At 35.7% G+C, this 25,814-nt stretch overlaps 3 protein-coding genes and 1 long non-coding RNA gene across 5 annotated transcripts in view; 1 reads left to right on the top strand and 3 right to left on the bottom strand.

Moving 5' to 3' along the window:
- LOC144451144 (uncharacterized) overlaps positions 1-106 on the bottom strand; it is a 52,600-nt gene extending 52,494 nt beyond the window's left edge. The window contains exon 1 of the long non-coding RNA XR_013482283.1: positions 16-106. This is a non-coding gene — a long non-coding RNA (uncharacterized LOC144451144). The remainder of the gene's footprint in view (positions 1-15) is intronic.
- Positions 107-3,118: 3,012 nt separating this feature from the next.
- Positions 3,119-5,564, bottom strand: LOC144451693 (G-protein coupled receptor 161-like). The gene is made up of 2 exons (XM_078142594.1): positions 5,093-5,564; positions 3,119-3,756 (listed from the first exon to the last, which is right to left on the bottom strand). The coding sequence occupies exons 1-2, from the start codon at positions 5,562-5,564 to the stop codon at positions 3,119-3,121; spliced, it is 1,110 nt and encodes a 369-aa protein (XP_077998720.1).
- Positions 5,565-6,843: 1,279 nt separating this feature from the next.
- LOC144451692 (5-hydroxytryptamine receptor 6-like) lies at positions 6,844-7,965 on the bottom strand. The gene has a single exon (XM_078142593.1). The coding sequence runs from the start codon at positions 7,963-7,965 to the stop codon at positions 6,844-6,846; it is 1,122 nt and encodes a 373-aa protein (XP_077998719.1).
- A 14,990-nt stretch (positions 7,966-22,955) lies between these two features.
- The window catches only part of LOC144451387 (uncharacterized), a 31,949-nt gene continuing 29,090 nt past the window's right edge, over positions 22,956-25,814 (top strand). For both annotated transcript variants that reach the window (XM_078142213.1, XM_078142212.1), the window contains exon 1: positions 22,956-23,133. In XM_078142213.1, coding sequence (XP_077998339.1) covers positions 23,043-23,133 — 91 coding nt within the window. In that variant the 5' untranslated portion in view covers positions 22,956-23,042. The remainder of the gene's footprint in view (positions 23,134-25,814) is intronic.

Raw genomic sequence — 25,814 nt, 5'->3', positions numbered from 1 at the left:
GACTGATAAATTTACCTGTTTGAGCACGCTAACAGAAGTACGTCTATCCACAGGGAGTCTGCTGATTTGAAGAGCAGTTCAAATATCTCGTTACACAAATCAAATATCTTCTTACACTTCTAAGCATCTTGTAACATCACAATTCACTTCAAGTGGTACCCAGCTAGTTACATATTTTAAAGTCGTCCACATAGAAGAGTGATATGTATTGTTGGAACATGCAATCTGTAGTCATCGCTATAGTAGTATTCCAGATAAATGTTGAATTGAGGGCTGACAGCTGGTGATTAGGGTTGGACTACTATTGTGCGGGGGAGGTAGCTAATGGCCACATCTACTTCATAGATGTACTGACCGCGTTGAGGCGCATGTATTAGACCCTGACATGCCACCTAACGGAAATGTCCGGGTTTATGTCTAACGAACGGTAGTGCCCATGCATGCTCGAACTATAAAGCTATGTACGTGTCTCACTGGTCCGCTATTCAGGATATTCCAAATTGCAGTAGCTTAATATAGTATGTTTCAAAACAAAATATTACACTGTCCTTGAACTTGTTTATATTTGGACTTACTATAACGACGTGTACCAGCAAACCACATATCCTTCCATCTCAAATCCTTCATTATAGTAATGGCCACCATTTTGTGATAATTATGATAATACAATAACACATGGACAGATACTACCATCCAAGAGTGACTATAGAGATTCAGTTTGGTGAGATAGGTCTCACGCAACATATTTTGTTACAAATTGCATAGAATAAAATACAGACACTGATAGCGCGCAAGCATTATGATACATTTGATCTCACTTTGAACACAAATCAACACCACTTTCGGATAATAAAACAAGATTCAAATACAGAACTGTTTATCTGTATTCACAGTGAAATAAAGCGAAGCATTTCATGCTTTCAGTCCATGTATATTGTTTGTGTAATTCGTATTAAGAAACGTTGTATGAGATGTAAAAAATTAAACCCATCATGTCTCTTAATTTAAACTCTATAATCACTGGTTTGGTAGTATTAGAATCTAGTCTAACACGTATCGGCTGACATCCCGTACGATACATAAATATCCGGATAAATCATATACTTTGGTTTAAATAGCCTGTAGCTGGAAAATATATGATTTATTACGTGATCAATCATCTGGACATACTCGTTTAGTACTTTTGTCCACATTAAAACAAATCTGTGCACATAACGGCTTTCTTTAGTATTCACTAGCAATTATCCTCTTATTGATAGATCCAATCACTGATCAATCAAATTATCGATTCATCATTCGGTAAACTCAGTAATTTTTGATCGATTGATTTGTTGACTTGTCGATAGTGCAACATATGTTGGTTCACATTCAGTGTATAGTAAGTGCGTTATGTGGTGTAACAATACTAATTTACTATGGCAACGGGTCAGAATTTAAAGATGCACTATTTGACACTGGAACGTTTTTAACAACTGTTTTGTTAGATAAAATAACTTAATCGTAGTATAGTACACCCTGAACAACATTGAATGACTTGTGGGTTTGTAAACCTATCTATGTAACAGTACACACAGTATGGTACAATAAATCCAATATATGATTTATTTTAAGGTCAACACCCTAACATCAGTACCCCTATGAAATATCGATTTCAAACATATCACTATACTACTTATTATGGATACAATCGACCTCTAATGATCACATGCAATGTCTAATTATTGGTACTTTAACTATTTTCAGTGAATGTATTGTTGGTTATCAGATTGAAATCATGATACTCCAGTTACAGTGAGTGTTATCAAAGTGTCTATTGAATAATACAAAGACAGTGCGCCCTCTTGTGACAGAAAACATACCCTTCAAATGAACGTTTACATTTGTGTAAATATATTCATAAGAAACTGAAGAGAGGAAAACAGAGTAAATCACAGACTTTTGCTTAAACGTATAATTACTAACGAAATCAAGACTATTGGATCAACATTGATGGATTTAATAAATGCCATGGTCTGAAGTATATATATTCCCATATCAACCCACGAATTGTTATGGTGCGGTAAAAGACATACAGAGTCACATTGAAATGATGACAATATCCTTTAATTAGTTAAAAACAAACGTAAGTGGTAGGAGATGCTGATGAGACAACGATCATACTGATGACGAGTCTCCATTTAACTCAAATATCAAGGTCGTCTGCTTCATTAATTTCACCGATAGCGATACAGTCATACCAATTTCTCTACCATTATCTTCTGCTTCTCAGCTTTTCTCATGAAAAGTACTTTTACTATATATCAGGGATACTACAATAGTTTCAACTGATACGTTTTTTAGAAACTCTTTTGGTTGATAAAATTTCTTAACTGTCAAATCGTACACCCAGCACATTATTGAATTACATTTGGGTAAACTATTTGTTTACTAGTACACTTAGCATGCCAAAAAATGATTTTTGGGTCCACACATGGATAATGTGTTAATTAGCAATTTTCCATGGATATCGTTGGTTGTCGGATTTAAAAAAAGATAATACTCCATTTACAAGTAGGTTTGATAAACTACTGTAAATTCGCGATCGGATTGTCCTCCCATTCCATTTCTTTTGTGTTCTTTAAACTCATAGATTATATTCTTCCTTGCTAGCGCTCTAATCGTACATTGTTTAGTTTTTACCCAACTGCAGTCCGTACTCTCAATGAATTAAATTAAGGTATCTGATGGCGCACCAATTTCGTTTAGTTTTTTTTTTAATTTCATTGCACGCAAAGTCACTGCATATTTCATGATATATTTACCAGTATATATAAATATGACAATAAAACACATATTATAAACACATATTGGAATCATGATGTGCGAATGGTTAGAGTGGCCGGCTTGGAATCTGCAGGTTGTAGGTTCGAGCCCCATCGATGCCGTTTGTTTCTGAGTGGCTAAAGTCCTTGAGCAAGATTTTAACCATCACTGTGCCTCAGTCAATTCAAATTCAGTGGAGTGGTCATCACACCTGCATACTCACTAGGGGCTCCCATGATACGATCCTGTGACCTTCAAGTAACTAGCTAGGAAAGCTGCTCCAGCCTTTGGTGGGGGGGGGGGCCACAACTGAACTTCAATGTATACGGAAGGCTTTCCTGAGCTTTGACAGGCAAACTCGCCAAAATTCTTTGTAGGCACTCCTCAGTTTAGCATTTGTGACTCCATAAATAACGGGGTTACAGCAACTATTACAATACCCGAGAATCAAAGTGGCAATATCAGCCTGTCTGGAAACACTTTGCTCTGAAAAGACATTCAGAAACATTGTAACGCAGAATGGTAACCAACATACTACAAATACCACAATTACAATGAAAAGGGTAAGAGACAATTTCAAATCTTCTTCCCGCCTTTTCTTCTCTTTATCTCTTCTGCGTGCTTCCAAATTGGTCATGTGACTAATGGCTTCTAGACTGATAGCAGAATCTTGAAATTCGTTTCCGACGGTGCTGTCAAGGTTCCTCTGGCTTAAGCTTGTCTCTGCCGTTTGACCGACTGCCATCCTTCGTTTGCGATACGATGTAAATAAGCGCACGTAGGAAAACGTCATCGCTGAACAAGGTCCTCCGAAGCACGTGATAACCATAAAAATTGTGTAGGATGGACTGAGCTCCCACTTCGCAAAACAAAATGATTGGCCCGGCAAGTATCCATACTCTGCCCATCCTAGCAACGGTGGACTGCCAAGAAAAACTGAAAGTAGCCATATGCCTGTAAGTCAACAAAATGTACGAAAGTCATATAAAAAATGGCGTTCTTCGTCTTTCTTTGGCAACCTTGTGAATGTAATCCGATGTCTTATTTGTCGAAGACTTATATTCTAGGCGGGGTTTGCTTTATCGTAACAGCTTTTAGATATGAAAATCTGAATGTATATCTCTGTATAATATACTTATTGTGGTATTTATTGGAATACAGTGGAATACTAAATTTTCACTTTGAATTTATGTACTATGTCCACCTCCTTGTACTACATCAGTAAAGAACAGGTGTTGGAAAAATATGTACAGTCAAATTCTTTTCTTTTCAGTGAATAGTTTCTTTAAGTGTAGCTAGCCACAAATCAAAAGTATTCATTTTTTGATAAATATGTATTAATATATTGATAATTGTGGATGATATAACAGTTTTAACAGTTCTAAAATCTTTAATACACATAGTTGCATGGTAAAATTATTTATTATAAATTTATCACATTATCAAAATATGATACATGAAACAGCTGGCATGGGTATTGGATTCACATACATAGTTTGTCACTATGACAACAGTCCATGCTGTGCAATGAGGGGTACAATGAAAACCGTCTGAATCGAAACAAAGCATCGTCTGACTCAACAACAGAGTGATTGCTAAACCTTATCGGTTCATAGTGAACACATATTGCCTGGCCATGAGGGCTATAGCACCCGTTTATTACACCCGAGGGACTGTGAGTTACCAGAATCACATGCTATTTCCCGAGGCCAAAGGCCGAGGGAAATAGCATGTGATTGTGGTAACTCACAGTCACGAGGGGGTAATGAACGGGTGCTATAGCCCGAATATAGGCCAGGCAATATGTGTTTTATAATATACCTCATGCTGTGAACTCGCGGTGGCAGACGACACTGTCAGAAGCCGCCATTTTGACCTGCTGTGAACGCGCGGTGGTCACTGACCATGTACATGATGTAAAAGTTGATGGAACTATTGCCCTAGGGAAGTAGTCATTCTATTTTCCTGTCACGTGACTGATTCTAGCGAATCGTGGCACAGCATTATCACTAGGTATATTATAATAATGTTACCATCTGTATGCACCAGATAGAAGATATAGACTCTAGATAAACCATAATAGTTTTGACAAGTTTAAGTTTTCGTTAACTACTTCAATCTTCTAGTCAGAATTGCAAATGTTACAATATAATATTTCATGGATTTGAAATGTTAAAACCAATTATCTTCATAATTTTGAAATGAAAGATTCTTCGTTCATATTTTGGTCACATGATTTAGTCAAAATTGATAACTATAAAGAAATACAAAGTTTGAACATCTGACTTACCAATGATATTAAATATCGTGTTCCTCTTCGTGTATATTGATTTACATTTGAATGGATGGACGATCATGTAGAAACGGTTTATACTAATAGCACCTAATGACATCACGGATGCGATGAAAGTTATCATGTTGGTAAAACCAGTTATTACACAAACATCCTGGCCAAGCACCCAATCCCCAATAACGATGGTGGCTATGGTGAACGGCATGTTGATGATACTGACCAATACGTCAGCACTACTGAGACACAGAATTAGTGCATTTGAAGGTGTTCGTAGCGACCGCTTCCTCAATATTGCCAGCCACAGTAAGATGTTGCCCACCAACGCCACCAGACAGAAGAGCGTTAAAAGAGTTGCTTCGATGGCTTTCTCAGCCGTGGAGATGTAATTAATATTTGTTATGCCATTGTTATTCAGACTGTTTCCAATTCTAGGTTTGCACAGTTCATCTTCGGCTTTGCAGTCATCCATTGAGTTGTAATATGTAGTGTTATTGATCTCGAAAAGTCCGCCAAACTTGCTTAGAACTGCATGCGACAACGTTGCAGCTGATTATGAGCCATATTCTATGATATCCATTTTAAACTGAATTTGGTTACGTAACATCCTGCTTGTTAATTTATATATATCCACACATCCCGTCACACATGTACAACGGGGGAAAAGTATATAAATAGGCAATGACATTATTACCCCATGGGCCAATTTGTCTAGAAATTGAACACAAGACTGGAGCGCCAGAATTATTGAACGCATCACCATTTCAAATGAACCAATGTCAAACCGTTCATCTTTTGAACGAAGTTGCAAGAAATATAGCATAATACGTAACTTTATGGCGATTTCATTCTGTCATTTTACTAGTGGTTCATGGAGTTTCCACCTACATTCACCATTATGCACGTGACATGCAGATGTTATCCTTTCTCAGCAAAATTATGTTTTCCAGCTTTCGTACACAGAAAGACACACACACACACACACACACACACACACACACACACACACACACACACACACAAGCATACATACATACATACATACATACATACATTTCATACATACATACATTTCACGCATTTCCTCCTGGGTGTTAGCAGACATGCATATGCGAAAGCAGAACATAACGATATGAAGATTGTTTTATTTCAAAGTTATAAGCACTTAGGAGTGACATTCACCACGATACTGGAATCCCTATTAACAAGTAACATATTGAAAATATTAAAGAGAAGGTCTGCAAATATTATCCACTATAATAAAATTAAAAAGTAACATATTAAAGATACAAAATATGATAAAAATGCAAATTACTTCAATTATATCTTAATATGACGTGAACACGTGTATAAAGATTTAAATATAAATACAAAAGAGTAATAATTTTCTATTCACTCACAACATACGTGGTCAAACTTATTTTTGTACTTTAGAAACCAACGTCTTCTAACGTATAAAGTAAACTGCATCACCAGCTAAACGTAACACATCGGGATGATCATTATAGTGCACCTTCAGATTTACGTTAACCTCTCATTGACTGATCTCCATATAGTGCAGAGAAGAATAACAATTCATTTCCGTATTCTCTCTCCACTGACAATGTTTCTTTAGTTTTGTATCCACAGCTTACCTCGTCTCTAGTAGAAAATAATTTTAGTTTATCAATTGATTGATTGATTGATTCATTCATTCATTCATTCAATCATTCAGATCATTGATCGGAACATATAGTGTCACAGAAAAATCATCAATCCAGAACAATCATATTGTCTTTGCTATAGAAAGAAGTGCTGTCTTGTTCACCATCATTCGGTAAATCAATGGCACCATCGCAGACAACACTGACAGTAGCTCGCATGGTTGAAGAAAGTGCCATCCTCGTAACGCCAGGTCCAAACCTACACTTGCGTCTACAAAATGTCAGTAGTACTTTCCTGAAATCTCTCATCAACATAGGGTAAATAATTGGATTCACAGTCGAGTTGCAGTACCCAAGCCATGTGAGTAAACTATGCAAATTTGGGTGCATGCATGCGCAGAAGGCTTCAATAATTATCAAGATATAAAATGGCAGCCACGTTATCCAGAACGTCCCAACAATAATTCCAAGTGTTTTCATGGCTTTTTTCCCCTTCAAATTCTGATGTCGTTGTTTCAACCTTGAGTACCACGTGTCTTTCACGTGCACTACACTATCGTCATCTACTGAAGGTAGGGGCCCTATGCGATTTGCTTGTTCCCGCGCAGCTCTGAATATTTGAGTGTAAGTATACATTATTAGCATTAGTGGCACAAAAAAGAAAAGTATGCTTGTACACAACGCATACGTCTTAGTCACTACAAACATACATTGAGGTAGTATTGCTGTTACATTGTGCAATTCAACCACAGAGTCAACTGTAGGGCCATGCCAGTGAAAGTGAATGGGTAGTATAGTCGCCAGTGTCGACAAAGACCATGCACAGAATATCAGGAACAGTGCCCTCTGTGGTGACATTCTGTGTTTGTACTTCAATGGTGCTGTTATTATAAGATATCTGTCAACGCTGATTATACAAAGGCTTAGTATTGACGCACTTGTCAACATTACGTTGAGGGATGTCCATAGGGCGCAGATTTCGGACCCAAATATCCAGTAACCAAACATTTTATCCAACATGGCTAAGGGCATAACAAATACACCAACAAGGATATCAGCCATTGCCAGCGACACGAGAAAAAAGTTGGACACGACTTGAAGGGACCGCTGTGTAAAAATAGCCAGCAAGACCAACGCGTTTCCAAGTACCGTTGTTATGATAATAATTGTCAATATAGCGCCTATCAAAACCTGAACATTGAAATTCACGTTTCCATACTCTACAGCCATATTCCTGGATCAGTGTACATCAGTAGTCATGGTAACATTTTCTTCATGTTCAGTTCAGTACTCAATTTGTCGCCGACGGTATGATTTCCCCACAAAAGCCGAGTTGTATGTTGATATGTCCTTGCTACATTCTTCATTCGAAATATCTGCAAGACAATTGCAATTATAGGAAATAATTGAGCATCACAATGTCCTTCCATTGAATTTCACATTCATGACCATATAAGAATATAATGTCGATATCCTTGTATGTATGTACCTCCATTTTTTTCAAAGCAAAGTCTGTGATAAGCATAAGAGGAAATCTATCATTATTATAAGTGGAACCACCAACAAAACAACAACACAAAAGAAAGCTTGCAAGCCTAAACGCCTTCACGTACAAGGACATAGCGCACTGGATATATTCAATAAACCGACAGTTTGAAGTTTGAAGACGTTTGGTACAAACTCACCCATTGTCTATGAAGTATAACAGTACATGTTAAATACAACTCATAACATTCAAAGTCAAGAGATTGCAATGTGTTACAGTGTTCACGTGATAATATCAAACTATAAAAACAGTATTGTTTTCATCCAAATTAAACGAATGTAGTATACATCGCCATGGAGTTGCTTTGATTTGGGGTTATAGGTTGCAAATTGTCAAGGTTTTAAAAAGATATGGTCATGCCAAATAGAATAAACTTTTATCACTTCTGTTATTTGAGTCTTTAAAAAAAGTATTTTCATCCGAGTAAATAGCTTATCATTAGCTGTGCCATATTTTAGACCCGTAATTTGGAGGTATCCTGTCGTTAACTGTTAATCAGATTGCACTTGAAATATTGCTAGCGAACCTTTGCATCTGGAAGTATAAACATGAAGTGCATCTCCACTGTTAGATAGTGTACACATTTTGTGAGGTTCGATTTTTTTGTTAGGTTTAAACTTGCAACGTCAAAAAATTCAAAAAAAAGATCTCCGCTAGGTGATAAATGAAATATAGTTATTTTATGCAAGTGTTTGTGACTGGTGAATTGGAAAGGTTTCGAGAATGGTTTATGGTATTGTATAGCATGAATTAAAATGTCTTGTCATTTTATTGCACATACTAAGTCCTAGCAATTGCTTTGGCTCCATACTGTTAATAAAATGTCATGTGTACAAAACAGCTTTTCAATTTTAAAACCACCATTTCAAAATATATTTGTACAGTACATTAGACAAAATGAATTGTCCGGAAAATTTGATGAGTAAGTTATAAAAGCGATTTAAAACAGATTTCTGAAAGTCGCTTATATTACCATGGTAACCCATAAGGCCTTTTCAAGGGCACGGCATCTATACTATTTGATGAGTATATTGTGCGGTAACGGTCTTCAAGATAATTTCCTACGCTTTACTTTCACCATATGCATTTCAATGTAAACCAGATGAAGTTATAATTTTCATATTTATGCTCTGCTAATATAAAAGATGAAATCTTCCACCAAATAGAAAAATACTTTGAACTCACTAAAATTGATAGATGAATCACCTGGATTATACTAAATTATGGGATATATGTCGTCAAACATATACTGTATTATACTTGCATTTAAAAAACAGAAATATTCAGAAAGGAGTGTGTGTCTGTGTGTGTGTATGTATGTGTGTGCATGTGTGTGTGTCTGTGTGTGTGTATGTGTGTATGTATGTGTGTGCGTATGCGTGTGTGTGTGGTGTGCGTGGGCGTATGTGTGTATGTATGTATGTATGTATGTATGTATGTATGTATGTATGTATGTGTGTGTATGCGTGTGCGTGTGTGTGTGTGTGTGTGTGTGTGTGTGCGTGTGCGTGTGTGTTTTAGGGAATTGACACTGCTACCTTTGATGGTTGCTTCCTTCACTTTGCTTACATTTTCGTATACCTGTCAATGTGTACCGATACTGTGTGCGTGTTAAATATAGCCACATTTCCAAACTGAACACGTTAGAGTTATGTAACGCTATAAAAGCTGTGTACGCATCCCTTTTGTCGTTATCGCCAATATGCTATAATGAGATCCTCCAAATTATACTGTCGTGGTTTTATTTTATGCATTCTCACTGGATTTCTAAATTATGTGTTTTGTTCTGCTTTGATTTTTAACTGTAATTTTACCTCTTTAAAATGGTGCTCCTACATCGAAGGAAGACTGTTCAATACAACCAACCAGAAAAGAAAAAAAGACGTAGAAAAACAGACTAATAATTTGAAGGTGCGTGTACCAACACACCCCCGGGCCCACTCATCAATTTTGTCTGTGTCAGCCAAGGAATAGAACCGGGGTCTCTGGTGTGACAGGCAAGCATTTTACAACTGAACCAACGATGCTCAATTTTAACATCCGTAGGGGAAGGCTATGTTCTAGTGATGTCTATCTATCTATCTATCTATCTCTTTGTCTGCCTGCCTGCCTATCTATGCCGTTGTGTTATCAAAAACGAATTTGTTACACATACTCTTTAATAGTGATGTGGCTAGAACTGGCTCATGTTAATATAGCGCGTATGTTTTGTAAAGCGTGTTGATGTACCAACGAGTAAATTGTATAATTAGTGATTTTCAATAGTTAAACTTAATAATGTAAACTTCAATTTCTATATAATTTTGTACATACATCAGCTATAACTAGTCGCACGTGTCCTGAAAAGCTTGTTGATTTAGATTTAGTTTTGACGAGTAAGCTGCTATATTTGAAGTATACACTTTTCAAATTCCATTTGAATTGGTCCTTACATCAACCATAACAAAGCGCACGTGTTCTGAAAAGCTTGTTGGCGTAACTATTAGTTTTAATGGGATTTTCATAATTAATTATTTTTCGTTAATTAGGCAATATCAGTATACCAACTTCAGTCTAAGGGGTTGTATCATGTATGATAGCTTTACCTCAGAATTTTGCATTCTAACAATTAGTGTATGTAGGGGAATAATGTGCCTTTGGCTTACATTGGAAATAAACTCACCCCACTCACTCGCTCGCTCGTTCGTTCGCTCGTTCACTCACTCACTCACTAACTCACTCACTCACTCACTCACTCACACACTCACTCACTCACTCACTCACTCACTCACTCACTCACTCACTCCAAGAAACTCTAAAGGATTTTAAGTATCAACATGAGGGTATATACAATATTGGATCTGCCACTGATACACAATATTGGATCTGTCACTGATACATAATATTGGATCTGCCAGTGAAGCTCTTGATCTCTGTCAGCTTGAAAGCCTGATTGACAGAAAGAGTTCATATCATTTTAACAAATTCTATATGCTCTTCATATTTTCAAATCCCCTTCTTTACAGTCATTAGTAATTTTAGTCCACATGTATAAAGTGATATCTAAAATGGTATTGACCACAATAGGATGTATATTAAAGCTATTTCATCAGTTGAATGGTAACTGAGGATGCATCTTGTTATTTTCATCAAAAGACATTTTACAAGAAGGAGAATTTTTATGAGTGTGAAGATTTTTGTTAGCCTTGCAAATTTCAAAATAAACATCGAATATCAAATTGTATTTGGTTAGGAAATTGGTCAGAATTATTTCATTGGCCACTTTCTTTTTTTTAAAAAAGAATGAGGATACTATTAATGATTCAGTAATAGTTGAAAAGTGGGCTGTGACATGTAGCAGTAGTTTCGTCCTACAGTATAGAAAATAAATCAAATGGAATTATTAACTTCTTTTACAACCGTTTTAATAAAACGTATTCTGCGTGTTATCGTGTATAATACCTCGGCCTATTACATTCAAGTTTTTCCCATAAAAATATATATATTTCATGGCTGTATACACTTTAACAGTCACTTACTTGTTAAAAAAATAGAGAAGCCAAAACAAAATGAATATATATTGACTGGGCTTGTTTAAGTTTTTTAAAAATATAATAAGCGTATACATACCTTGTGAGCGGAAAAGAACACCAGGCCATTGCCTACAATCCTCACCTCATTTCTTGCCCTCACTCTCTAGTATGATTATACTTTATAGCGTAGCTTTTAAGAAGCTGCTTAGAGATGTCCTTCGGAAGGCAAATACCAATGCGCATGTAAAGACGACACTATGCACACGATACTCAGAAAGACTGAACGGTTGTCATGGCACCCTGGCGGGAGTCTCTTCATCTTTTTTCATATATGTTATTATGAACAAGCGGATAATCTGACGAGATAACGAAATCGCCATATTCGTGAGAATACAATTTCACTTTACGGTCATCAATGGTAGTCCTGTTATAGCATCATTTTAATGAACTTTGGTGTTCTGTATGAATAGTTCGGCAGGTCATAATTCCATTTTAATGAAGTTAGACTGAATTATTAGATGCAACAGTGCAATAACAAAAAGGTTCACACAATAGCTAAGCAGGGAAAGAATGGTCCTTGGAATAATCTGGAGATGTGGATGCGTGAATCAAGATCCTTCAGGCACTAATGCTAGCAAAAGAATCGAACAACTATGCTGTGACACTAAACACGAATTCCACTAAATGATGTTAACAGTGTACTCTGTTGATGTGTGAAAATAGGATGTGGCAAACAACTATGTATACATTGCTTTCGTAATTTGAAGTGGGAACAGTGGTGTAATAGAGTCATTTTAAGCTTTCTATAAACGTTAGAATTGTCTATAAGCTTTATGCTAGCCTTTCAACCTCTGTGGTTTAAGCAGTTATGTTGATCTTTACAGTGTATTTTAATACATGTCCTGCATTATTTTTCTGTGTTGCTTTGGTACATATTCTTAGATTAATATGTCAATGTTTTAAAGATAGTCCGCATTATACTTCTACTGTTACTTTCCCGTATAAATGACGTAATATCGCTTTCCTTCTACAACATGGTGTATCTAGATGTACATGTGTAATTCACCTCTTTAATTGACATATTCCTGTAATTAAAATGAAATAATAAATTTAAGATCAATAGTGAGCATGAATACTAACGTAATACTTCGGGAACACCTAGTACACTTGGACAAAATGATTAATTCGATTTTCTGCAATCTTGAATAGATGTTCTTCCTACAAAAATGATCACATTAGGTTTGTTGGAAATGACAGCTGTTGGCGCCTAAACGATTTCTTGTCCGTGTCTATCTTTGTAAATCTATTTTACAGGCAAGGTTTGACATGTTATACTATGAAGAATTTCCCTTTTGAAGCCAACACACAACAATTACATCGTCAATGACACTAAACCCCTTTTTCAAAAATCTGTTCATGTCATCGTTTTGTAACATAATTTCCCAGTATGTGATTAAGCAGCATGACGCTATCCAGGGTTTTAAAACTACTTGACTTTTCAAGAAAAATATCATTATCATGCAATAGTCACGTCTCCATTTTGAGATAAGCAATGATATTTATTAGGTATGTTATTCATTGTAAATCGACCTTTGGAAATAGAATTCTGTTAAAAGGCAGGGTTATTCTCAAGAGTTATTTTTTTCATGTTCTAAATGTCTAATGATTAAACGGTTAACTTAGCAATACAATAGTTTATAACATACGAATTGTCCACTTCCAAAGAAAGTGTACTTATACAAGCAGTAAATGGATACAAAAATTGTTGAATCGTGGACTAGGTTTGCACTTCAGGGAGCCTTTCGAATTCACGAAGTTGGATTCAAATTGCAGTAATTACTTAATGTAACTATTATGTCTTGCCGCATAGTACAGATTTGCAACTGACACACTTCCCCAATCACGACACCAGACCAATTATCGGTGACACTGACGCTTTCTGCCTTTCTATAAGTCTCCAGTTGTTGTTTTCGAAATTTTATCCCAAACCACAATTTTCATTATTGACATTGTCAGCTACATTAATATTGACTTGAAAATGCGGAAACACTGCTGACACAAACGAAATATTATGTTTCGAGGAACCAAATTGATTTATCGTTTTTGAATTTTAAACAATGTAATGTTTATATGGAGAGTACTATTGGCATGGAAACAAGCGAATATCGGGGGGGGGGGCATGTCTGTGAATGTTTATATTTTTCGAAATACCACATTTCCCACCAAAGGAAAAAAGGGCCGAAAGTCTGAAGTTCAAGTCGTTAACGAAGAGAGAGGAACTGATGATAACTAAATTTACTGCGTGACTGTCATTGCATTCAAGGCATGTGTATATAATTACAATTTATTTAATGTGTTTAGGACACTTAAATGCTTTCAGAGTATTTTGTGCTAATGATGAAAAGGTAATGACCTCGCATTCATTCAAGTCCGACGTGACTGTTTCCAAAATATATTCCAGCAACGCATAATAATACATTAACACATTTTAGGTGTCCGTGCTTAATTCTAAGCTTCTCAACTTAGAAATGATGGGTCAGTCGGTTAACTTATTTGAACAAGTTAAAACAGGAGCAAACATACATACATACATACATACATACATACATACATACATACATACATACATACATACATACATACAACGTTCACAACTATTCATGCCAATAAGAATATATAGAGACTTCCTGTTCTTTGAAGTCATGCGCGATAATGCATAATCGTGGTGACTTTAAAGGGTTACTTTGATAGATCTCGGTTGTCATGGAGAAAATAGATCTCCCGTCGTATGTTTACAAGTGATGAGGACAATGCTGTAATAAAAGCGATTTTTTTCTGAACCTCATGCAACTTCCAAAGGCATAGAATGCGTCATGTTGTTGAGTGTATGAAGTACGAACTACCATAACTTCGAAGTGTAAATCACAGAAACCTAACGCAGTTACAGATCAAGTAGGTAATATTCAATTTTGATATTTTGAGTGTGACAAATGTAGATGAAAATATTTCAAACTTTAATTTCACTTACTTGTATAATTCAAGTATATGTATTACTACTTCACAACTTGTTCCTTAAATGAAAGAGTTCAAGCAAAGACGTATTTATGAAGCCTATGCCCAAACACAAATTATCTAGAGGCCAAGCCACAAATTCACAATATATGTCTATATGTAGGTACATAAACAAGCTCCGCTTTCTCCTTCAAAGAATCAGTTGTACATCATATGAGAGTATTAGCTTGGAAATGGGGTCTTTGAGTCGTGAAATGTTGTAAAATTTCCACATAGCTAAATTGTTAAGTACTGTTGTAGCATGATACAACAGTAAATTACTCCTTGTATGTCATATGTCTAAGAATAAGCATGTTACTTGGATAGGTGTGGGAACATTACAAGCAAAAAGCGTCTTTTGAAAAAAAACGCGTGGTTAATATTGAAGTATTAATTAATTTATTTATTTGAATAGAAACTAAATGCAAATTATGTAGATATTAGCCACTGCTTACCTGTGATAATATCATCGGGTTATTTACTCTTAAAATATCAGTTGCAATATACTGTTTGTAAATGTTTTGAAGTAATGTATCATAAGTACTAGTACTGCTATAGACACAGGTGATGACTATTCCCTTACATATAACAAGAAAGTCTAAACATTATCTCATGTTTGAAACACGTGCCATGCCTTCAACAACAGATCACAGCAACCTAAGCAAAGGTCATGCTTTCATAATACCTTATTTTTACAGTAGATTTTAATAATCGAACTTTATACTGGTAACCAGTTACTAACGTTGGGATCACATGATACGTACTCGTGGTCACATGATATGACCCAGGCTTGAATATCATTAAACAATCACCTTTACATTTGGAATGATTTCAACCAAGGATTAGTTTATCAGTTTAGTTGCTATTTTATGCCACTTCATTTATTTAGTTTAATGTCCTTTCTTACGTAAATGTAACAACCTCTCCGACCACAATATGCTTTAAATTGATTCGCCATAGCACTGCTTATAGTTAGTTCCCAGTTTACAATCGACAGCAGTTCCCGTTTTATGTTTAAAACAGAGGGGTTTACTCCCAGTTTCCCTTAATAGTGTTATCTTATTAACATTAAGGATTACATAGTCTTTTGTCCATGGACCAACTTTATCTAAAGCGCTGACATTTAACTGTTTATAACACCTTTATTGCCATCCTAATCCAAACTGGGTCTTCAATAAGCAATGGTACATGCAGTGCCTTAAGTTTTAAAATCATATCCACGATACTTCCATATTTATTTCAGATTAATTCAAGATCACCCATTATAAACAAAATCATTTTCATTATTATTTATTTCTAGTACCAGCTCATGCACCAAAAAACAGCACAAAATACAATTTTAAAAGACTCATCACAATACACAGTTAAAATACAGACCACATAATGTATTCTCTCCTGAGATCAACATTTGTTGCGACATTTAATACATAGTTACTCATCTATCTCTTGTGATCGCCTTCCCTGTGATCTGATTATAGCTACTAAGCCGGAGCTAATTAATACCATGCCAGCCCCAATGAAGTCAGAGGAAGTGACGTTTAAATGGAAAATAGTCCTGTCTAAAATATATGATATGACAACTTGTACATTTGAAAGCAATGCAAATGTAGTAGCTTCGTTAAATCGTAAACCGTTGAATCTAAACCATGTTGCTAATTGAGAAAATATCAAAATGCCTATAAGACTTCCGGCAGCGCTGCTACTGAGTTCCCCCAATCGAAAGGGAATCGAAAGTAAAATGACGACGCTGACGATAGCTCTGGTGGCGCCAATAAAGAACATGATAGTAATAACCGGAACACGACCTCCCAAGGCTCGTCCCAGAACATGACCCAATGCAATACTGAACGAGGCTAGCAAGGTCAAACCATAAACGAATAGATCATGCTCACCAATCAACCTTGTAAACTCGAAAATGAATTCAAAATTGATTATAAGGAGAATTCCAATAACTGAACAAAACGTGAATAAAACGTCAACAATATTACAAGTTTTCTTGAGGATCAAACATTCTAATAGCAGGGTAAAAATCGGAGTTGAAGCCAAGAGAAAAGCCGTAATATTACCAATTGAGACTCCAGGGTCGTACTGTATAGTGAGGCTACCAATTGTTGCTAAAACACCAATGCTTACAGTTATTAAAGTGTCCTTTAAAGTTTTCGGTAACAATTCCTGTTTAAAAGTTGCAATACACGGAGACAAAATCATGGTAGCGACGACGCCACACAAAACACAAATTTCGGTATTACGGATTCCATCAGATTCTGCGAGGACTGTGAATAATGACGCAAAAGCAAAACAAGCTCCACACAACAGGGAGATGGTTACCCCACCTAGAGTTATTACGAATGCTGACCATCTTCCCTGAGGTTTCTTTTCTTTTCCTGCCTCAGCATCAGCCGTTCCCGCCCTTAGAGGGATGTCCTTAGCATTTCCATTTTCCTCGTTTGGATTTTGTTGGTTGAATGAAAATACATCACAGTCGCTTGTCTGCATTATCCTACATATATACAGTCTATCACTTAGAAATTATTGTAATATGAAATCAGTAGTCACTGTGACAGTAAAAGTGAAAGCAAAACATACGAATGATGGTTGTACTTTCCGATGTCTTGCACAATGAATCAGCAGAAATTTAGCTCCCGCATTTAAATGTTAACTCTCGCTGTTCCATGTCCTTCGAATATATCACTCAAAGACGACACACATTCAGGCGAACTTACTCAATTGATAAATATAATCGATTCATACATGTAACGTACTTCGCCTTTTCATTATGGGTCCATGTCCATCGACACTTTTTACCGAGGGATAGTTCCAACTGTGGATAGTGTAAATGTTCCAATTTGCCATCACAGCTTTGACATGCTTGTCTAAAGGCTGTCAGTGGTTGTTTAACCTTCCACATCTATTTTAAGACCGTATTTACAGCAGTGCTGGTATTTCAAAAATACAAACTCATTGATAAATATCTATTCCTAATAAATCAGAACGACAGTTCATGCAGTAGTTCAATGTTTGACTTTTGTGATTGCGACAAGTGTGTGTGTGTGTGTGTGTGTGTGTGTGTGTGTGTGTGTGTATGTATGTGTGTGTGTATGTATGTATGTATGTATGTATGTGTGTGTGTATGTGTGTATGTATGTATGTATGTATGTATGTATGTATGTATGTATGTATGTGTCTATGTGTGTATGTATGTATGTATGTATGTATGTATGTATGTATGTGTATGTGTGTATGTATGTATGTATGTATGTATGTATGTGTGTGTATGTATGTATGTATGTATGTATGTATGTATGTATGTATGTATGTATGTATGTATGTATGTATGTATGTATGTATGTATGTATGTATGCATGCATGCATGCATGCATGCATGCATGTATGTATGTATGTATGTATGCATGTATGTGAATGCGTAGTCGCGGCCATTTTCAAATGCAAGCCTAATGAATAACTTTATTTGACAAAAAGATATCAACCACCACAAATCGATTTTCTTGCGCACTATTATAAATGGAAAGAAAAACGTATATATTCAAGATAGGTTAAGGTTGCTGAAAGCGCTTAATATGGCAATGTGGAATTGGTACTAATCTGGTACTAAGACCAAATAAGAAAAGTTGTTTGGTTCCGGTTACCCGACCCCATAGCTAGCAACACACGCCTCTACATTGCTCTATTCCTGAAGAAGTATTTCTGTGTAAAGCCGAAACGTGGAATACTTAATCCTACGTGTAACCTGTGTCTTGTTCAATATCAAACTAGTTTTTCACGCCGACCCTAAACCTTTTTACGTATTCGAGAAAAATAATAATACAATCGCGAAAATCGTGAAGTCTCGCAAGAAATAGTGGGTTCGGAAACTGACATCAACTTAAAAAGACAATATAAAACTGTTCTTCCAATCTGTAATGGCTGTACATCTGATGGGATGAAATAAACAACATAGACCATTGGAAAACAATGGAAAACCTGAACTAGACACTTACACATGAAAAAAAAATATAAAAAAATAAAATAAAAATCTACCTACCCCACTTATTTTAAAATTGAAATTAATCGGAACCACATATTTTTTTTACGCCTAATCTGGTCTTATGAAATTATAATGAGGTCAATTAACGTATACGTATGCCAAGTTTTACCAGACATTTGAAATGAAATGTTTACCTTTCATCATGTGATGTGAGCAACAACATATGTCCCGTGTACACAATGACTAATCACTGCCACGTGCAGTTTCACAATAGCATATGAAACACGGGCGATAAAACAAATAACCTTATTTTCTTAATTAGTATTCTTACGTGCTACAATATACATGTTAATGTTCCTGTTCTTGAATTATGACAACCTCTCAAGTAGGAAATCGCTTCTTCTTTTCTCTTGTTTGCAGTGAATACAGTAAGTATATGTAGCGACACAATTGAACAAGTGTGTTTTTGTTCGTTTAGATATATTCTGGGCTCAATATTTACTTTCGTCTTGTGATTCCGAATCGAATTCAACTATTCATATTTGCATTTTATGAAATATTGATTAGGTTAGTATTCGTTGTTTACCCGTCACAAGAGTATCTGACATGGATTAAAAAATAACGCCCGTTTTATAATAGTGTTCACTGTGTTTGATATCACAAAGCAGAAACAGATGAGAAACTGCACATAATACACTTTCAGATAGCTATATTGAATATTACTGACATGATTTTTTCCTCTCGATTTTTTTTTTGTCTAAATGAAGTTACTATCAACCAGACAGCAAATGCAGATATCAAAACATTGGGGCTCGTGTGTTTACAGTATGTTGAAATGGTTTATTTAATTTTGACAAAATGAAAAAGAAAATTGCATCTTGCTATCTTATCAAAAGTGTAGAATTTGCAGTACTGGTTTCTGTGTGGTTGTACCAAACAGAAGAAGTGAACACAACCTGAAACGGGTAGCAGGTTTTGATTGTAACGTGATAATTGAATGGGGAGGCGTCATAAAAAAGAGGTATTTCAGGTACCTCAGATTTGAGGTAGTGAGAACATGGGAAACGCTCATAAACTTAGGGGCGAAAGCAATAGTTCAATGTAGGATAAACAAAAATTCTTTTAGTTAGACCTCAGACCCCCTCCACCCCCACCCCCGCCCCTTCTAACTAAAGTGGCCAAAATTAATGATTGTTTCAGCCAGCGCAATCAATATCAAATTAGTATGTAGTATATAGTAATAAGAATACAAGACCAGTGTTTATTAACACTTTATTGTCTTTTTGTAAAAGGCGAACAACAATAATAACAACAGTAGAAACCAGTATTTGAACAACTGTGAATATTCTGCTAAGATCTCATGAACGACCTCAAAAATACGTTTCATGGACGACCTTAAAAAGTACTTTTGTACACGGCATTACCCTGTTGGTTTTTAATATTGATCTCCCCCAGAGCTTGTTTGTTAGTCTCTCAAAATCGTTTGATGGATTTTTGTACATCGATAGTGTGAAGAGAACAGACACCGGGACTGGTCAAATGACTTACCAAAGTTATATGCTGTCCTGTCATGTCATGTATTAACACTGAAGGGTGCCTGTGATGTACTTTTGCAGTTTGTTTATATCAGTCTATGCAAGTTAGTCATGTTGGTGTACAAGTATTGTGATGTATTTTGAATTTAACCACAGACCCTCCACCCACTGGTTTAACAGTAACAGTCACACTCTAATGTTATCATGTCATATTATGTGTAGTATTCTGAACACTGAATAAAGTTGCATGATCCTGAATATCATGGTGTTTATGCTAAAATGACAGTTACCAGCACTGATAACATAATTAATTATATGTCCAGTACCGTAGCCTGCGGGGGGGGGGGGGCAGCTGCCCCCCCCCTCCCCCGCCCTGAGATTTTTTGGGGAAAAAGCTACTTTTTGAATACATAGCGATGCTATTAAAATCGTTATTTACGTGACGATTCCTAGCATGCGCGATTTCAATGGATAGTTCACTAAAAATCTTTTGCGTGGGAAAGTAAAAAAGAAGTGCGCACATGCACTGTGCATTTTCTGCGAGTAACAGTAGTAGTCTTGAAAGTCTCCTTCATTTGAAGATAGCAAGAGTCAATTATAATGTCAGCGAGTGAAACTAAAAAAAAAGACGGAAAAAGTCGTTCAACATGAGGTTGCCTGATATGCTGCATGCAGTGACTCGTGACTCCGAAGATGCGCTCGATCTCATTTACATCTTGTTCCTTATATTAAAACGTTTCATGCTGATAAAACGACAGATCTCTTTTTGGGGTATTTGGTGACCCTGAAAAACTATTAAACTAGGTACGCAGTCTAAGATCCACTATTTGAAGATATTGCTTTCAATAATTGTGTTCGACGTTGTCTTTGGTTAAAATGTTGTTTGATATAATCATCTCATTGTACACTGACACTAGCGTTATTCTGCAATTCATTTTGCTATGGAATGAATGGCCCTGAATTTGTAAACAGAGCTGTACCTTCGACATCAAAATCCAAACTTCAATTTCCATTATAATGATAATGACAAGGAGAATTCATTGAGTTCACCTTTGGGTTCCGACATAAACGAGGCCATAACAGTTTTGGGAGTTGGGTAAAGAAAATGATTATTTTGTTGTGTTACTTATTTGTGAAAGCACCATCCATTTTTTTACTTTGAATGTGACATATTTTCGGCAACTACTTTGAAAGATACGACATTAGGCCAGAAAAAATGAAAAAGCTGTTCAACCTACCCATATATGTTTTTCAAAATTAAGGATATTTCTTTATATTTTTTTTTAGTCTATTCCAAATTATATAATATCTTATACAGTGGTTTACTTGGCTCTGATGTTGCATACAAGCATGAAATGAGATTAATAAATATCCAATGTGCACTAAAAAGAATTGAACAAAAGTTTACGACCATTGGGCCATCAAAAGTCTGAAAGCCTTGAAATGTTTTGCTCTCTATTCGGGATTTTTTGGAACGAAATTAAACTAAGGAGAAGTCATTTACCATGTGCACATCCGCATAATATCTTTCAACTTTGCCACTTCCAGATAATATGTAATGCATAGCATAATTGTTTCAATTCTGGTATTTTATTACGTCTATGGTTTGATATTTTATGCTTCTAAATGGCCTCCTACACTGTCTTATTTTCAATTTTTTTCACCTTTGGAGTTGTCTCCTTCCAATGTATCATTGTACCATATGATTTTATATCTCCACTGTAGTGTAGGTGACAGAAGACTGAGAAGGGGTAGCTAAAATAATGCTTGAGATTCAATTGCCGGGGCTTAACATTTTTTGAGAAGAGAGGGTGCGAGGAACTACACCATTTGTTTAACCGTAAATTGTGTACATTTCCTAACTGTAGCTATGCAGACAAATTGCATGAGATAGTATCAAGATGACTGAATAACTTCTATCTAAACTCGACCTGAAATATTTTGCTGTCATTATATATGGTTTGTTTTATCCTTGTCAAGCATTTTGAAAAAAATGAAATCGACCTACTTACCCAATGTGATGGGTTAGGTTACCCGTTGACAAGCATTTCTTTATTTTTTCTGACCTTACATACGATATTTAATTGCGTATGCTAAAATATATATTATGTAAATTGCATGCAAATTTATTTAAATTAGCAATATTCTAAATTTTAAATGCATGATTGCACCAAGACAAAGTTCTGCCCCCCCCCCCCCCTTGGCAATTTGGTCAGGCTACGGCCCTGATGTCTTTGCATGGATCTTGTCTCTTTCCTGACTCCCACAAGCATGCATACGCACCGCATTTTCATGGGATTTATAACCCTCTTATCTTGGGAGACCTTTCTCTGAGAATTTTACCATTAAGAAGTTTTTAATACCACCGATAGTGTCTAACCACATATTAGTTAAAATCAAATACAAATACAAGATGGACGAGGAGCCCGACTATGTTTACTTTACCACGGCCCTCCCCGCGTGAATCATTTGGATTGAAAAAAATCGTTTTTGGTTTGTCTGATAAATTGCTTCCAATATAGCTGAAAATGGAATCACCCATCTTTTGTTGGTTGTCTCTTTATACCGAGTTTACAAAGTTGCGCAGTTGGTACTGAACTCGTTCGCTCACAGTACTGACAACACAGAAGGGATAAAACCAGGGTTATGCAGACCTAAACACTGACTTTAGGGCCAAAATGTTAAGGAAAGTGTTGGTTGTACTCTTTTTGGCGGGAGTAGTTTCCCGAACAGTTAACGCTAAACCACGGGAAAGACGAGCAGCTACTGGTAAGTGTTTGAATAGATATGTACATCGCCAAAAATGAAGCATTCACTTTTTGGTAACGCGTGCATTTGTGATCAAAACTGATCATTTTGCAGGATAGGAGTTTTGTTTTACTTTCACTTCCACAAGAAAATTGCATTTGGAGGGAAATCAGAGTGGATCATTTCGAGGGTAATATTGTTGACTAAATTGTGATGAAATATTCGAAAATTCTTCAACAGATTGCACACCTTTCGTAATTTTTTCAAGAGAAATTAGAGGTTGTAGAGACGGGTATTGCACAAATATTTCACAGTGGTAATATCACTTTTTCAAAAGCTACAATTTCACTAATATTTCCTAATATTGAAAAAACTTTTTAATAATATCACTTTTTTCAAAAGCTACAATTTCAATAATATTTCCTAATATTGAAAATAACTTTTTAATAATATCACTTTTTTTCAAAAGCTACAATTTCAATAATATTTCCTAATATTGAAAATAACTTTTTAATAATATCACTTTTTTTCAAAAGCTACAATTTCAATAATATTTCCTAATATTGAAAATAACTTTTTAATAATATCACTTTTTTCAAAAGCTACAATTTCAATAATATTTCCTAATATTGAAAAATATTTTTTAATAATTTAATTCTGAAATATGATTTTTTTTTAGGGAAATGATGTTGACTTATGAAACGTTCTCAGAGACTCTTAAAAAGGCTAATCAGCATTGGGTATCTTTTTCTTGAGTTGTCAGACTATATTAGATTGGATTAGATTAGATAAGATTAGATTAGATTAGATAATTATCCAAACTATTGTAATATCGATTATAATTGTGCCCTGGTGTTAGAACATCAAAGACACGTAAGAAGACACAATATATACATAGAATTATACAATTATGAAATAGAATACGACATAAAATCATAAGATATACTAAACATGAAAAGCTTCATAAAAATAAAAAAATATCAAAAGTTGTAAAGTTTAGGATAAAAGCTAATCTTATCTTTAAAGTGCAGTTTTTGATTGGAATGACATAATCCATTTCCCCTAGGGGAACAATTCGAAAAGGTTATGTGCTGGTTGTGATACGTCTGTTATGACATTTTTTGCATCTACCAGTTAAACGAGCATGATACAGTGACTCAATAGAGGGTAAATTACTGTCAATGACTTTGACGGTGAGGTTAGCTATTCTCTCAAGGCTAATCTGTTCCTGTTGTCAAGTTAGGTATTTACAAAGTATAAATTACATTTCAAGAGATACATTTACTTAAAATTTGAAGTGTCGTTGAAAGAGGGAGACAGCCATAACAACATATTACAACATATCAATACAACTATATCAGTCCGAAATATCTCCGTTTACATGAATTCAAAAGTAGAAACATCTTTCTCTTTCTAAGGAAATGGCGAATGCTATCCAAAACTACTGAGTAATATTCCATGTAAAATAAAACTGACATCTATATCGTAAACCAGTAGTCCCTTGACGGCAAAGTATATTAATGTATAGGAAGCAGTATCATTAGATTTCAATCCTTGAAAAACACGTTGTTATAGATCCATGGTCCTCACCAGGAATATTTTGCTCTTTTTTTTCTTTTAGTATTAGTGTAATCATTAGTTGGAAGTAATTTTGTCAGAAATTGTAGCTTATTGACTTATTTGCTTTTCCTCCTCTTTTTTTCTGTTATGTACCCTTTGTACAATTTCTGGTGAAATAAATAGAAAAAATGTTTATGTTCCTAATTGCATCAGTATAAACATAAGCACTAGAGTGCTAGAATTCAATTTGTAGGACCTATGGATATAAATCTGTGAGTAGTTATTTCGATTTCTATTTAAACCTCGGCACGGACGTTACGTTATGACGTTGTAACTAATAAGGAGACCACTTAGAATATCCATTTTTATAGCAGCTGAAATAAAACTGATTTGGTTCTTAAAGGAGCTGAGACGACAAGGAGTGGATATCCCCATACCTTTTTGGGGAATTGTGCATTACTTTAACTTCGTATTGCACCAAAATTCAATTAGCTTGCCAAAGCTTTCGCCAGGTATCCACTATGGCTTCGTCGGGATTTCAGAAAACGCTGACGAAGCCATGGCGTGACCGGCTTGGAATCTACAGGTTGCAGGTTCGAGCCCCGTCGCTGCCTGCTGTTTGTTTCTGAGTGGCTAAAGTCCTTGGGCAAGATTTGAACCACGACTGTGCCTCAGTCAACCTAGCTGTATAACTGGGGACCTGGTAGGATGTAGGTTGCAATGTGAAGGCTTTAATCCTATGCGCTTAAATGGCTGCAATGGATTGTATGCTCCCCGGGGAGTTGAAGAAGACTAAAGGGCCGTTGTGCCGTTCTGATCCGAGCCAGGGGTAATAATTGTAAAGCGCTTTGAGCACGGAGTGGGAAAGCGCTATATAAGAAACCAACATTATTATTATTATTATGGTTGATACCTGGCGAAAGCATCTGTAAGCTAATTGAATTTTGGTACAATACGAAGTTAAACCTATTAACATACATATAGGTTTGATGATTTAACCATCACAAACCAAAACGGGTCGTAATTTTATCTGTACACGTGGCAATTCTATTCATGCAAACAGGTGGATCGATTATCGCTGTTAGCTACTTGTTTATCGATTACCATTTCTGTTTAGGTAATTGTTCATTTATTGATTAATC

Source organism: Glandiceps talaboti, chromosome 21, assembly GCF_964340395.1.
Source record: "Glandiceps talaboti chromosome 21, keGlaTala1.1, whole genome shotgun sequence".
Taxonomy (NCBI): Eukaryota; Metazoa; Hemichordata; class Enteropneusta; family Spengelidae; genus Glandiceps; species Glandiceps talaboti.
This window is presented reverse-complemented; position numbering and strand designations above follow the sequence as displayed.